The sequence below is a fragment of the Pelophylax lessonae genome (assembly GCF_965119305.1).
Source record: "Pelophylax lessonae genome assembly, chromosome: 13".
NCBI lineage: Eukaryota > Metazoa > Chordata > Amphibia > Anura > Ranidae > Pelophylax > Pelophylax lessonae.
The window spans coordinates 136,746,000-136,760,289 of NC_138780.1; the positions used below are offsets into that span (position 1 = coordinate 136,746,000).

The 14,290-nt window shown below is 41.9% G+C and overlaps 1 protein-coding gene across 1 annotated transcript in view; it reads left to right on the forward strand.

Annotated features, from left to right (window-relative positions):
* Positions 1 to 14,290, forward strand: part of LTK (leukocyte receptor tyrosine kinase) — a 379,826-nt gene that overhangs the window by 284,604 nt on the left and 80,932 nt on the right. The window contains 3 exon segments of the mRNA XM_082274964.1: positions 9,357 to 9,380; positions 9,472 to 9,763; positions 12,068 to 12,166. Of these exon segments, the coding sequence (XP_082131090.1) occupies positions 9,357 to 9,380; positions 9,472 to 9,763; positions 12,068 to 12,166 (415 nt within the window).

The following is a 14,290-nucleotide window of genomic DNA, read 5'->3' on the forward strand; positions in this document are numbered from 1 at the left end:
GCTGAATGGAAACAGTGGCGCAGCAGGTAATGAAAAACAATAATAGAAACTAGACAATGATGGGTAGCTTTGGGTACAATGAAGCTTCATTAGGAATCATAGTAAAGAGGCTGAAGAGCAGGGCTTAGTTTTTATCTTGAAGTATGTGTAGATGTGTAATGCACATCCGAAATGTTCCAACAGCATTTTGGCTGCCAGTAGAAGAGCAACACATAAATCTTAAAAACAGCAGAAAGTCAGCAACATTTGGCCACTAAGTATTAAAACTAGATGAGCCATTTACTAACAACCCTGTGTCCATAACAGGTCAGGGAAGTCCCAGGATATAATGCAGAGGTAGTTGAACACATCTATCCTATTCTACCTAATAGCTAGTAAGTTAAGCCCCGTACACACGAGTCGAAATTCGGCCGGGAATTTTCGTCCGACGACTGATCTGCCGATTTTCGGCTTGTTAGTATGATGCTTCCGACAACCGACTCCAACTTTTTGGCTGAAAAAAATCTGGTGTGCAGGCTATAAAATTTTTGTCCTCCGTCAAAATACGTCCGATTTTCGTGCAGTCAGTACAGATTTCGACAGGGAAAAATCTAATGAGCAAGACTGAGCATGCTCAGTGAAGAAAGAACACAAAGAAAGCAAACCAACACATGACATCACTTCTGAAGTAGAATTTTGTTGGGCACATTCCAACCAACAGACACCACTCTGGACAAAAGACGGACGATCGGTCGGCCGATAATCATTGCGCGTGTACGGGGCTTAAGTATTAAAACTAGATGAGCCATTTACTAACAACCCTGTGTCCATAACAGGTCAGGGAAGTCCCATATAATGCAGAGATAGTTAAAAAAAATGGTTCAACACATCTATCCTATTCTACCCAATAGAATATTCTACCCAATAGCTAGTAAGTTAGTCACATTCAACTGAACTTAATGGAATATTAAAGATGCTTAATTGCTCATTCAAACCACTTCAGCTGTAATGAGCTTTGGGAACATAAGAACAACTTATATAGCCTAATGTGTTGACAACAAATAACACCTCGTACTCGAACAATTAGTACATGTCCCATACTTCATGGAATTTTCACAACTACCATCATGTTGTAGGACAATCAACATTTTCCATGAAACTCCCCATGGTGATTGGATCAAGGCACCCTGTATGACTACATTGCATCTAGACCACCTTCCCCCATTCCATTTTTTTATTATTTTTTTTTTGTCTGCAAATGTAGAATGAAGTGATATAAGGTAATAGAAGGCTTATAATGTCATTGTAAAATAAAATTCTCACATAAAATAAGGCCCTCTCACCTTTTCAAACCCTGTCTTCCCTTTGACTTATAGTGGTTTTTGGTCAGTTTTGTTTTTATTGTATTTAAAAGTTTATACATTTTTAATGGTTGTTTTATATCTGCACATACATATACAGTACAATATTTGTTTTACAAAGGGTATCACCTAAACTTCAAGCCCTTTGCATTAACTGATGGCTAATTTGGTACAATACTGTACTACTACATGGCACATAATTTACCTGAATAAAAAACAAATTGAAAATTGTTTCTTTTTTATTTTATTTTTTAGAACAGACCATAATAAATAAACAAAATATGTACAAAAGTTTTTTACATTGCATTTAATTAGCAGTTGCCCACTTGCAATCTTTACCAACCATTCCTCATGTAAGACAAGCCTACAGCTTTTTATAACACAATGGGGTAATTCAGGGTAAGGTGCTAAAGAGTGAGTATAGTTTTGGCTTTGTCTGTCTATCAGAATAGCAGCAGGTGAATGCTATATTGCACACACTGCTTAACAGGGAGCAGGATCTGTTAGTTAAGTCTGTTCAGTGTGCCCAGTGTGTGTTGAATCTGGTCTAAGGGAGTCTCCCCACTGTGCCCAATGGGGAGGCACATTGGACAGTGGAGGAAACCTGGCCAATGTCACACAGGCTTTTGATACGGCCTCAGGGATTGGCACGGACTGTTGGTTTTGGTGCATTGTGGGGCAGGGTATAAAAAGCCAAGGGCACATGAGGTAGAGGTCTTTGGCGGGAAGCCTCCTCTTCTACAGCAGTTGGTGAGGGTCACAGGCAGTCGGCCTGGTGAACCTACAGTGTGGAGCTGAAACCAGAGTTCCAGGAGAGTTGACTGCGAGAATCTGGAAAGCAGTATCGTGAGTACAGAGGATCTTGCCCACGGGTCTGCCCAGGAAGGGGACCACTCCGGAGAGTGGTGTCAGCTGGAGTAGAGAAAGGGGGTACTGGGGGAGTACACTGAAGAGAAGTACAACTAGTAACATTTAGCTCAGTTTCATTCAAGTGGCAGGATGAAGTAGCGGCCTTGCCGCATCCTCAAATCAGAAGTCCTCAAAGTTTGTGAATAGTTCAAGGTTGGAGTATCCCACTCATCCCTTCTCCCATCCATATATAAATAAAAAAACAACAAAAATATCCATCCCTAGACTGATATTTGACTGAACCAAGAACTTAAAGTACTAAGAATTCTGCATGCAGTTGCTACGGGTAACCCAGGGGAATCCAAAAGTGTCATTCACCAGCAGTCCTCTAGGGGGCAGTGCTACATCTCAAACACTTATTCCTCCAATGTGTTTCCACTCATCTTGTTATTCACAGATAGCAATTCTCATGTCACTATTTACAGTAGAAAACTAAATTTGAGGGTCATCTACATAATACAGCATCTGGTATTCTATTTGCACTGATTGCATGGTAAATGAAGATCTTGATGCATGCTGTTAACCTTCTTAGCGGTATTCCCGAGCATGGCTCGGGGTTACATTTCAGAGCCGAAAGCGGTAACCCCGAGCCACACTCGGGGTACCACCAGAAGCATCGCTGGATCCTGTAAAAGAGGTTACTTACCTTGTCACCGGGATCCAGCGATGTGTCCCGGCGGTGTCTCGCGGCGGATCTTCCTCCCGATCGTCTCCGTGCCCCGGCTTCCGTCTCCTGCGACGTGACGTTCCCAGGGGGGTGGAACCGGCGGCAAATTCAAATGTAGAAACACACCAAACACACTGATATTATTCAAAATAAAAAAAAATCACATTAGTTTGCCCCCAGTGCCCTTTCCTGCAGTTTTACTGCACTTTTTATGTATATATATATATATATATATATACGTATATATATATACATATATATATATACGCAATTCTTGTGAATGAGCAGCCCAAACCAACTGTATACATTATATATATATATATATATATATATATATATATATATATATATATATATATAATATATGTATACATAATATATGTATACATACATATATATATATAATATATATAATAAATGTATACAGTTGGTTTGGGCTGCTCTTTTACAAGAATTACATGCAAAATAATGGTACCGCTTTCAGCACCTAAAAAGGAGGTAAAGTATGTTGTTCTTTTTCTTACCTGGACAGTAAAGGCATAATGTGCTAGTATGCATTGCATATTAGCACATTATGTGACACTTACCTCCAAACAAAGTCCTCGTCGTCCCCGCTGGAGGTCGCATCCATCTTTGCCCATCTTCATTCCAGGTCCGCGGACTTTGGCTGTGCTACTGGCCAGGGCTGCGTGACGTCACTCCAGCGCATGCGCATGGGAGTCGTAGGTCACGGCACAAGGCTCTGAAGAAACTGCACAGGCGGCCGTTCGTTCAGAGCGCATGTGCCGATGATGTCATCGGCGCAGTATACAGTAAATATCTCCTAAACTGTGCAAGTTTAGGAGATATTTACAGTACCTCTAGGTAAGCCTTATTAGAGGCTTACCTGTAGGTACAAACATTAGAGGGGTGTTTACAACCACTTTAAGGTTTTCTTTCATCACTAGGGTAGACAGACATTTACAGCATTATGATGTAATTCCTAGGTACAGTGAAGTGATTTACGGTTTACAATTATCCGGATGATTGAACTAGAGATGTTCCTCCTGCTCAAGTGGGTCTCATTCAGGTCCTTCAAAGCCTCTCAGCTGTCAACCTATTCTAAATAACCTTCCCTCCAGCTCAAAGGTTAATAGAGAATGTGCAAAGCTACAAAGGACATAGTCAGGTTAAAAAAAGATAAAAGACTATCTAACTCTATTATTATTATTATTAATATTAAAATTATTATTCTATACCAACTGTTGATCCAGAGGAAGGCGAAAAAAACCTCCAATTTCCTTAAACAGGGAAAAACAAATCCTTCCTCATCCCCCAAGGCAATCAGTTATTTCTCCTGCTTTAAAAAGACCACAATTGCCCTTTGAGGCTGCTTATGTTCAGCTTTACTTGACTTGTCTGTATAAATTATGGTTTGAGCCACACATCTCTGCAGTTATAATATAGTGTGTTTAAAGTTTAATACATTTGAAGGTTTTAAAATTGCTCCTGTTTTCCATTACAATAAAAGGTCTAGTAGAAATGGTTGATATACAAGATATGGTTCTAGAAACTTAGTATGTTTATGATCACATTAAAATTGAGGTTAAACAATCTTTTTAGGTCGCCAGTCATTGCGGTGTTGTCTGTTTGATCCTCGCGTTAAGTGTGTATTTCACAGCAGTATCTCATAAAAATTCTACCGCTTTGAAAGTAATACCAGATGGATGCGTAATGTGTTACTTATGGTCATTAAAGTGATTGTAAAGGTTCTGTTTTTTGTTTTTTTTTAATAACGTGTTATACTTACCTGCTCTTTGGAATGGTTTTGCACAGAGCAGCCCTGATCCTCCTTTTCTGGGGTCCCAGCAATCCCTGCTCCTCCTCTTGAGTGTCTATCCCCATTGCAAGTGCTTGCTATAGAGGCAGACTTGCAAGCTCACTCCTGAGCCGGCTCTGTGTGTTCATAGACACACATAATGAGGCTCGGACCCATCCCCTGCTCTCTGTTCACTGTCTTTGACTAACAACAGCAGGTGCTAATGGCTCCCACTGCTGTCTCTGAGCCTATGAGGAGAGAGAAAGAGCGGTGCTGAACAGCGCTGGATCAAATTCAGGCTCAGGTAAGTTTTTGGGGGGCTGGGCTGCACAACAAAGTTTTTTTATATTCCAATGTTTTTTGTTGTTTCAAGGGAATAAGACAATATCAAGTACACCCATGCAAGGGCATGAAAACATTACACAAAATTATCATAAAAAGTCACATTAGAACATTCCTAAATTTGTATGAGATAGGGGACCTAAATACCACCAGGGAAACGTTGTAGAAATAGAAATATAGTCTACAAGACAAGACATGGGGTAATTATATACTACATCAACAAAACTTTAAACCAGCGAAATACAGACAGAGTCGATACGGGCTAAGTGAAAACTTTGCTCTTGTTGACTAACTAAGACAATCAAAGCCTTTTCTGTGGGTGAACCATTAACAACTATACTATTAAACCTAAATGAGTTGTAAAGGCAGAAGGTTTTTTTTAACTTAATGCATATGCATTAAGATAAAAAGCCTTTTGTGTGCAGCAGCCCCCCTTATATTTACCTGAGCCCCCTCTCGATTCAGCGATCTACCTTCTCTATTTGAATGCCTCGGTCCTCCAGGATTGCCTGAGACACAGCAGCAGCCCCATTGGCTCCCACTGCTGTCAATAAAACTCAGTTAGCCAATGAGGAGGGAGAGGGGGCGGGACCGAACCACAGCTCCATGTCTGAATGGATAGACCGAGCTGCAGCTCGGCTCATGTGCCCCCATAGCAAGCTGTTTGCGATGGGGGTACTCAACAGGAGGGAGGGGCCAGGAGCGCCGGCGAGGGACCCGAGAAGAGGAGGATCTGGTCTGCTCTGTGCAAAACCAACTGCACAGAGGAGGTAAATATAACATGTTTTTTTTTTTAATTGAAAAAAATGAGACTTTACAATCCTTAAGAAGAACAACAAAGGATTTTTTTTACCTTGCAGAGTAGAAAGAATTAAAGTGTAACTAAAGGAGAGCGATTAGAACACCTATCAATTTGTATTTCTGTCTGTGTCCCTGTTAAAGAGATCCTCCCTTTCTATTTGTCCTGTTTACTATTGTCATTGAAAGGGAAAGTAAACAAAAAAATCCCAAATTTTGAGTTTTCCCAAAAAAGATATAGAATGGAAATCTTCCAATTGGGACACTAGTTCTGGTGACCTTGGTGTCCCCAAGGAATTCCCTTAAAGAGGAAGTAAACTTCCTCTGCAGACATTTACCTACAATAAGGGTTACCTATAGGTGGTGAAAATTTCTCCTAAACGTGTTTAGGAGATATTTACATTACATGCAGCCAGTGACATCACTGGCGCATGCTCTCTGAAGGAATCAGCCACGGGTGCCATTCCGTCTGAGCCCCGTGTCATGAACAGCCGCTCCCGCACACATGCATGGGGGTGACGTCATCGCAGTCCCAACCAATCACAGCACCTGGAGCCTGTGAACCTGGAAGAAAAGAAACTCCAGGGAAAATGTCAGCAGTGTCAGCATTGTGCGGGCGCCACTGGATCAGCTTAGTTCTAAGGTAAGTATTACATAATAAGCTAGTATGCGATGCATACTAGCTCATTATGCCTTTGTCTCACAGGGTTTGTTTTTTTTTTTTGTTTTTTTTTTGCAGAGTTTACAACCTCTTTAATTTGCAGGGATTTCCTCTCACTTCCTGTTTGGCTAGGGGACAGGAAGTGAAGGGAAATCTCCCCAATGGAACACAGATGACGAAAATAAATCTGACCGGGGTTATGACCCTTCCTTGCTCTATCCAAAATGAATCAAAAAGTTTGGCCTATAGTTCTACATTAAGGATAAAACCCTTTAACCTTTACAACCACTTTAATACCTTACACAGCACAGTTGTTCTGCGTGTATTTCACCAACTTTGTGTAGATGGATTTTAAAGGTTCCTTTGTCAAGATGTTAGCATGTATGCCGAATATCTTGAGCTCTGAGTCACAGTGAAAAAAACAGGCATGCGTTTGGATAGACCCTTTCCATATTACTCGATGGTGTTGATTTACTAAAGTCAATTATATTGTGTACTGCTCCAGAGCGTAATAAATGAGATAAAGCTTTACTTTGCAAAGAATACTCAAATCAGAAAATGAAAAAAAAAAAAACAGCATTTTTGCTTGCGCATGATTTGATTATAGAAATCAGCAGACCTTCCCCTCAGATCTAGAGCAAGTACACTTGCAGTGCACAGTATATTTGCCTTTGGTAAATCAACCTCTGTGTGTAGATTCAATGTGTTGAGCCACCACAGGAAACAATATGTAATGGGAGAACAAAATTGTATGAGACAGGACTCAATAAATTGTGGCTCCAAATCCCCATATGTCATTTTGGGAGAAAAGAGGAAAAATTGGACTTTTAAGGTAGCCACCAATAACCCCTTGGAAAAAAAAAAAACTCAAGTGTTTGATAAAAAGTCTTTACATTTTTATTGGAACATCATTAAAAGATTAATTACATAAAATCAATACATAGAACATATATATTTTCCCATTGCAAGGCAAACTCTCTCCTAGGTAGTGAAAGAGGGATATCTAAAGAAATACCCATACACTGCCTCCTGGGGATTCTTGAGGAGGTCATCCCGGAGGAGACGACGAGACTTGCTTTCTCTAGGGCCCTATTCCAGGCCCGGAAGGTGATACTTCTTGACTGGAAGTCGGAGACTCCTCCTTCCATTAAACGGTGGGTGGCTAACATGGGTGACACATTTATCCTAGAGAAATATGTTTACCAACACAGAGGTAGGCCCCAAAAATTTGAAAAGCTATGGTCCCTCTGGCTGGACACCCCTGGAATGTCCCCTGGGGAGCTGGTAATGCAGTGACTCTTGCAGTGATAGGTGCTGGAGGATGACAATTGAGATAGGGGATGCACGATGTCCCGCGGGAGTTTAATGGTATATGTATCCCCTCAACTGGTGGCTACCCCTTTTCATGTATCATGGTACACACGTACATCCTTCTATGTGAGCTGGGCGTGTGGCCGGCTGGATGCAGTTACTTACTGGGAAGAGGTGCTGAAGCTTTGAGCCTGTTATTCTATGTTGAGTTTTAACTCATGCTTTGGAAATGTTATTTACGTACAGATATACTTGATACTGATGTCTTTGACCTACTTTGCATGTATATAATGTCTCATGATCTGTACTGTTCCTTACTTTTTCAATAAAAACTTTTCTGATTTATAATACCGTAGTATAAACATATAGCATATACCGTACCCGTAGTATAAACATATAGCATATATGAATATATCAAAATCACTGGATTTCACGGGTATCTCGAAGGATCACAGGATCGCTTGTACTGGGGAGAAAGTTATAGGAGAAGTAGGGTGCAGTGAGGTCTCTTGTTTTTTTTCAAATCTATATTTGATATAAGACTATGGAGTCTATTTTGGTATATTGCCACTCCCCATAGAGTGTGCGTAGTCATATCTGCCTCAGGAATGTTGGGTAATATGCTCAACATGCACATACTAAATAATGACATGAAGTGCATTAAACTTGGGTCTAATTTATCACAGTGAGGATAGCCTGATGTAAGGTGGTATGAAGATCTTAGCAAAAAAAAAAGAGTCAATAATTTATGATAAAAATCCAAATGACATTCAGTTAAGGTTCACATTTACTTTAGTGTTTAATTTTCAGTTTATTTTTTAAACAGTGATATATTAAATTATATGTTGAAGATGAGAAGTGCCTGTACTGACCATAACAGCCACCCTGTAATTCTACATTTTCACTGTGACAGAGGGGGGGAAATATGGATGGTCGCTTCAGGAAACAGGAACCTTTTTTATTCACAAATCTTGATAAATTAGCCTTCAGATAGAAATGAACCAGATTTTTCACTGAATTTCAGACAGTGATTACATAGTAATGAGAGTATACTAAAAGGAATTCGCCAATTGCAGTCATTTACTACATGCAGTAAAGATTTCAAAACTATTAAATCACTGTGAGGCCGCTAACACTCATCAAGTGCTGGTAACACCTTCTGATTGGTTGACTGTACCAGGTTGTCTCCAATCATTATCCTGGCTTTATTTTTTTCAAGATAGTATTTCCACCAACAAAATAATTGTGACAGTTCTACGATGAGACGTTTGGGGTAATTTACTAAAACTAGCGAGTGCAAAATCTGGTGCAGCTCTGCACAGAAACCAATCAGCTTCCAGGTTTTATTGTCAAAGCTTAATTGAACAAGCTGAAGTTAGACTATGATTGGCTACCATGCCCAGCTGCACCAGATTTTGCTCTCTCCGGTTTTAATAAATCAACCTCATAGTATCATAACAGTGCTGTCCTTTGATGCCCTTACTGAGCTAAATTATCCTTAATTTTTGTCTCATATTCTCCCCATTCCAGAAAGTGCAGCTCACAGCCACAGAGGTAGTGCTGTCAATCTAGAAAATAATAGGCAGGACTAGGCGTCACCAGGTTTTATTGACAAGCTAGAGTGGCAACACTGCTCTGAATTCAGGGGAAATGCAGCATTGTTGCCACCCCATCACAGGAAACTACATTAGATGGACTTCACTCAACAAGTATTTCTAAAAATGACCTTTACTCTTCTTGGGCTGTCTGCACAGGTGGAGGCGGTGGATGGAATGACATTACAGAGTTTCCATGGGCTGGGAAATCTCTTCTTGAAGGAGCAGAAGGGGGCCAATCTTGCTATCGGGCAAGGGCCACTCTTCAGTGGGACATCTATGGTGGCTTTGGTGGTGGTGGAGGTCCATGTACATCTGGTGGAGGAGGAGGAGGATACCAAGGTAGGTTGATGCTCAGTATTGTATTGTTATAGGTTTAAAGCATAAAAATGTAATAAAGAAAACAAGACAAAATTATAAAAGAATTAATATATAAATACACAAATAGGCATATGACCTAAAATTGTGTTTTGGTAAACTGTACTAGTCCTGTGTGATATTTGGGGGTCTGGATCACTATCCAGCTGTGTCTTTTGTAAGAACAGTCTTTATTTCTCCAGGAAGGGCAAACAAAACAGCTTATCAGCAAAACAAACAAAACAGCCTATACTATAGTCTATACAATGCAAAGTGTCACTGTCTGGAGTCAGACCCAGAGACTGAAAGCTATAGCAGTAGAGAGACACCCACTGATCAGTTGGATAAGTCCAAAACAGGTCTCCCTAGTGGGTGACACAGGCTCACATAAGTCTAAGTACTGACCACTGTTCGACAGAGCTCCTGATGGTGGAGATGAGTATTGCTGTGAGTTGGTACCAGGTCGCGGTCCTCAGAATCACCCCAACAGGAGGTGAGCAAGCCAGTGTCCAGTAGCAGATATAGCAGGTAGGGTTAAGCAGAAGGATAATTAGTAAACAAGCCAAAGGTTGATAACAAGTGGTTACAGGTTGGGATCAAGCAGAAGCATAGTCGAAGAACAAGCTTAATGTCGGCAATGAGGGGTAATGAAGATACAGATGGCAGCAGAAGTAACAAGAGAGAGATATTGGCTGGAGAGCAAAATATTCTGGCAAACAACAAGTGCAGAGACATGGCTTCAATCAGGGAGGAGCAAAGAGTTCAAGGTTTAAGAAAAACAGATTGCGGGGCAAGATCATTCAAGGAATTGTCTAGGGAGCTGTCCAGCATCCCAGGTAGCTCAGCAACAAGAAATATTGCCAGACACAGAAGAGCTCACAGCTTAAGACCTGGGGCTGGCACAAAGCTTTGGCTCGCCACCAGAATAACTTGCCCCACAATGGGGTTTTGAAGTTCCCATCTGCTCCAGAGGACTAGAAAGGGTCACAAAATTCCAGCAGCATTTCAGCAGAAAATCAGCTAACAGCCCTCTCACACTGTGTCCTGCTCCACACAACACTTCATCAATCTGCTGGTTGTTCCTGCCATTATCAGGCCTCTCTCGCAGGTGTGAGTATTTAATCTTGAGTGTATAAAAACAGCTCATCATCCCCATTAAAGGGACCATAGACCAAAGAACGTTTTCCGAGCGGCGGCAGTGGCGAATGCGCAGTGTGCATGTCAGGCCGGCCGCTGGCCTTTTTTTTTTTTTTAGCAATAGCCGAAGAGAAGAGGCGGCCAGGGGCCGCCCCTCTCTAAATGCCACCTGGGTCCCATGATCCCACCGGGACCCATGGTAGGGCCGGCCCTTTATACCATCAAGAACCGATCCCTGACATCCTGTACACCTATAAAAAGTATAGCTTTCAGATTATAAAAATAACACCACTAATGTAAATCGCGTAACTCAAGTATCATGATTCACAGTACCAATCTTATTTTGAATTACTTTACATTTAAAATACTGAATTATACAGCTATGCTTTTTACGGGGTCAATTCAATTTACCAACTACCATTTATTGTTCAATGTGTTTTTTAGCCCTGATCAAGGGGGTTATTTACAAACCCCAGAAATGTGTTTTAGACCTTGTGGCTCTAGTTTTTTAGTGAATCCCCAGCCTGCTAGCTTTTTTGTTTTGTGGATTATGCATCTGTCTGCCAGTTTGGTCCTCTGCTTGAAACATCAGCAGTTAGCAGTGGAGCAAACTCAAGCATCCCAACCAAGAAGGCAGAACCTTCTTCTGGAGGGTTTCCGGTGAAAATATGGGGCATCCATGGCTCTGAGCTTCAGGGGATCCTGTGTGTTCTACCACTAATGCAAATGTCAATCCCACTATAAGGTTAAAAATGCTTTGCTTCATGAAGATGCACAGCTTGGTTGTGATAATATATGTGTGGATTAAATTCACTCACCTTGCACTATAAATCAGGTTCTTTTCCCCTTCTGGACAGGGGTTGGTGAAAAAAGGAAATGTTGGATGATAAATAAAGCCCATTGTTTTAAACACAGTATAAAAAAACTACTACACAATTATGTTCTAGGAAAGTATTCCAGGAAAGTAAACACTGTAAATGACAGCTTTTAGTGGCAGAAACCAGGAGCATCTCAGGAAGTGATCTGAGCCTTGGTTATAGTTACTATTATTGATTGTTTATACATTGTGCACTATACATTTGACTACTTGAAAAGTACCAGACACGGAAAGTCCTGTGCTCTAGTTCACCTCTGTTCCTTTATTTTTTATAGGTGGACATGCATCCCAGCTGGATGATATCTCCACTGATGGGCAGGATGGCGTTTCATTCATTAATCCATCTGGAGAGATGTTTCTCCAGCCCTTGGCTGGTGAGATCACGTTTTCTAAGTAGACAAACAGAAGCTAGCAATATTTTAACATTATTTATGACTCTGTGTCCCTGGCCTCTCCTGTTTCTCCACTGTATAATCTGTTTTGGATTTCCATTATAGACAATGTTCGCAGTATAACCAGGTATCTCAAAGATACAGAAATAAAGAAAGAGGGGTGGAAGGGTACAGGAAATTTACTGCTACAGAACTCTTCTCTTGGGGAACAACTTATGCAAAGCAAAAAAAGTACATTTTTGCGATATATAAAATGTCTTTATGGTTTTTTTTTCTCTTTATAAACATTCAAAGGACAGAGAAATACCTGTTGTTTTTGTCAGATATCATGTGAGCCCCTATTAACTGTAGTGATCTGACAACACTGCCTCGGAAATCTCAAATACTGTTGTCAGACCTGCCTGAGTCCTCAACCTATTGGACTACAGATTAGTTCTTTCTTATGTATAGAGATGAGAGGAGCATAAAGCATTTTGTAGTCCACTAGAAGAGTATTTCTCTAGCGCTCATCGACAGACGTAGTCCTCGGTGATACACCACCTTCGGGTTATGTTACCTCCGCAGGAGCAGGACTAGACAGGAAATTAAAAAGCTCTGGCCACACCCTAGGGGCAGTCCCAGAGGGTATATCCTCTCTCTCTCTGCCTCAGCAAATCAGTTATTTTCTGTCTAGTGAGGAGTAAGGACCTAGATACCTTGCTGGGATCTTAGGTCCTGGCAAGAAATTTTTTTCTAAAAGGATTTTTGGACAGCTTTTTTTCTCCAGTGTTCCTGTGAGATCTTCAAGCAAGAAAGCTGAACTGGGCGACGGGCTGGATGTTGAGATCCGGTGGTCACCCCAGTTCAGCCTACGAGCGCGTGCAGGCCATAGCTCCACGCTGAGTCGGCCGCGACAAAGTCCCATTAAAGGACTGAACCCGCGAGTTAAACGTCTCGCTGAAACGCCAAAGACCATGAGTCACGGCGTCTGTATCGGTCGACAGCCCTCCCGCCCCGGTGGAGAGGGGTACTGTCAGGAGTTGGTGCCCGCCTGGTTCCGGTATGGTGAGTAGTATGTTCCCCCTGTTTTCCCTGACGGGTTTTGTGGTGAACGCGGGCCCCTCTCTGTATGGTAAGAAAGAGTTTTCTTTCTATCCTATAACATGTCACAAATCCTCCTACTTTGAGTGTGATTTTATGTGTGCAAAGCCAGGAGGCTTGGTTTGGGAGCTAACAATCTATTGTATACATGTTTTAAAGATGTAATCTGTGGCATTCTGGGAATCTTATGGGTTAAATATAAGCTACCTACCAGTCAGAAGCCATGGACATGTAGACTGCCTTCCAAGTCAGATCTCCAGCTAATAGCAGGCCTCCCGAACGGCCATGCGGTCCGCCAGGGCCGGTACCGCCAAACACGCCATATCCCCATGCAGAGAGAGTGTTGTGTGCCTGCAGCACACCGCTAGTCAGCACAGGCCGCCGCCATTTTTTTTTTTTTTTTTGCTGGATCGCACGAGCCGCCATTTTGGCGTAGCCTCGTGTCTCCAGCATGGGGGCGGCCATGTTTTAGGTGATTCTACACCTCGTGGAGCTTGGGGGAGGCGCCGGAAGGCGTACAGAGGGGCGGAGCCGCCTCCTTTCTTCCTGGGCAGCCAGCCAAAAGACTTCCTGTTTGTCTAAGACAGCGCTGTAAGCTGTTGCAGTTCAACTCTGAACATCAAGTGGTGAGCCTGGGGGTCTATCTCTCTCTCTCTCGATCGATAGGGATCCCTAGCAGGTAACACTAAGGGGTTTTTTGTGGCGCTGAGGGTCAAAAAAAAAAAAAAAAAAAAAAAAAAAAAAAAAAAAGAAAAAGTTTTTTTCTTTACTTTGAATTATATCATCCAGGAAGTAACTGGAGTTATTATGGACCCTGCCACACAGATTCCCCCACCTGTTTCCCTCGAGGGGGCCTCGGGACCCGCCGGTGTACAGAGTATAGAGTCATTTACAGCAATTTTGGAGTCTATGGTGGCTCGGGTGGAGGCGGCCTGTCAGGGACGGGGGTCAAGGAAGCGACCCCCGCCTACCCCTATACTATCTGACACCTCTGACTCTGATTCAGAGATGGTCACTGCAGTTGCA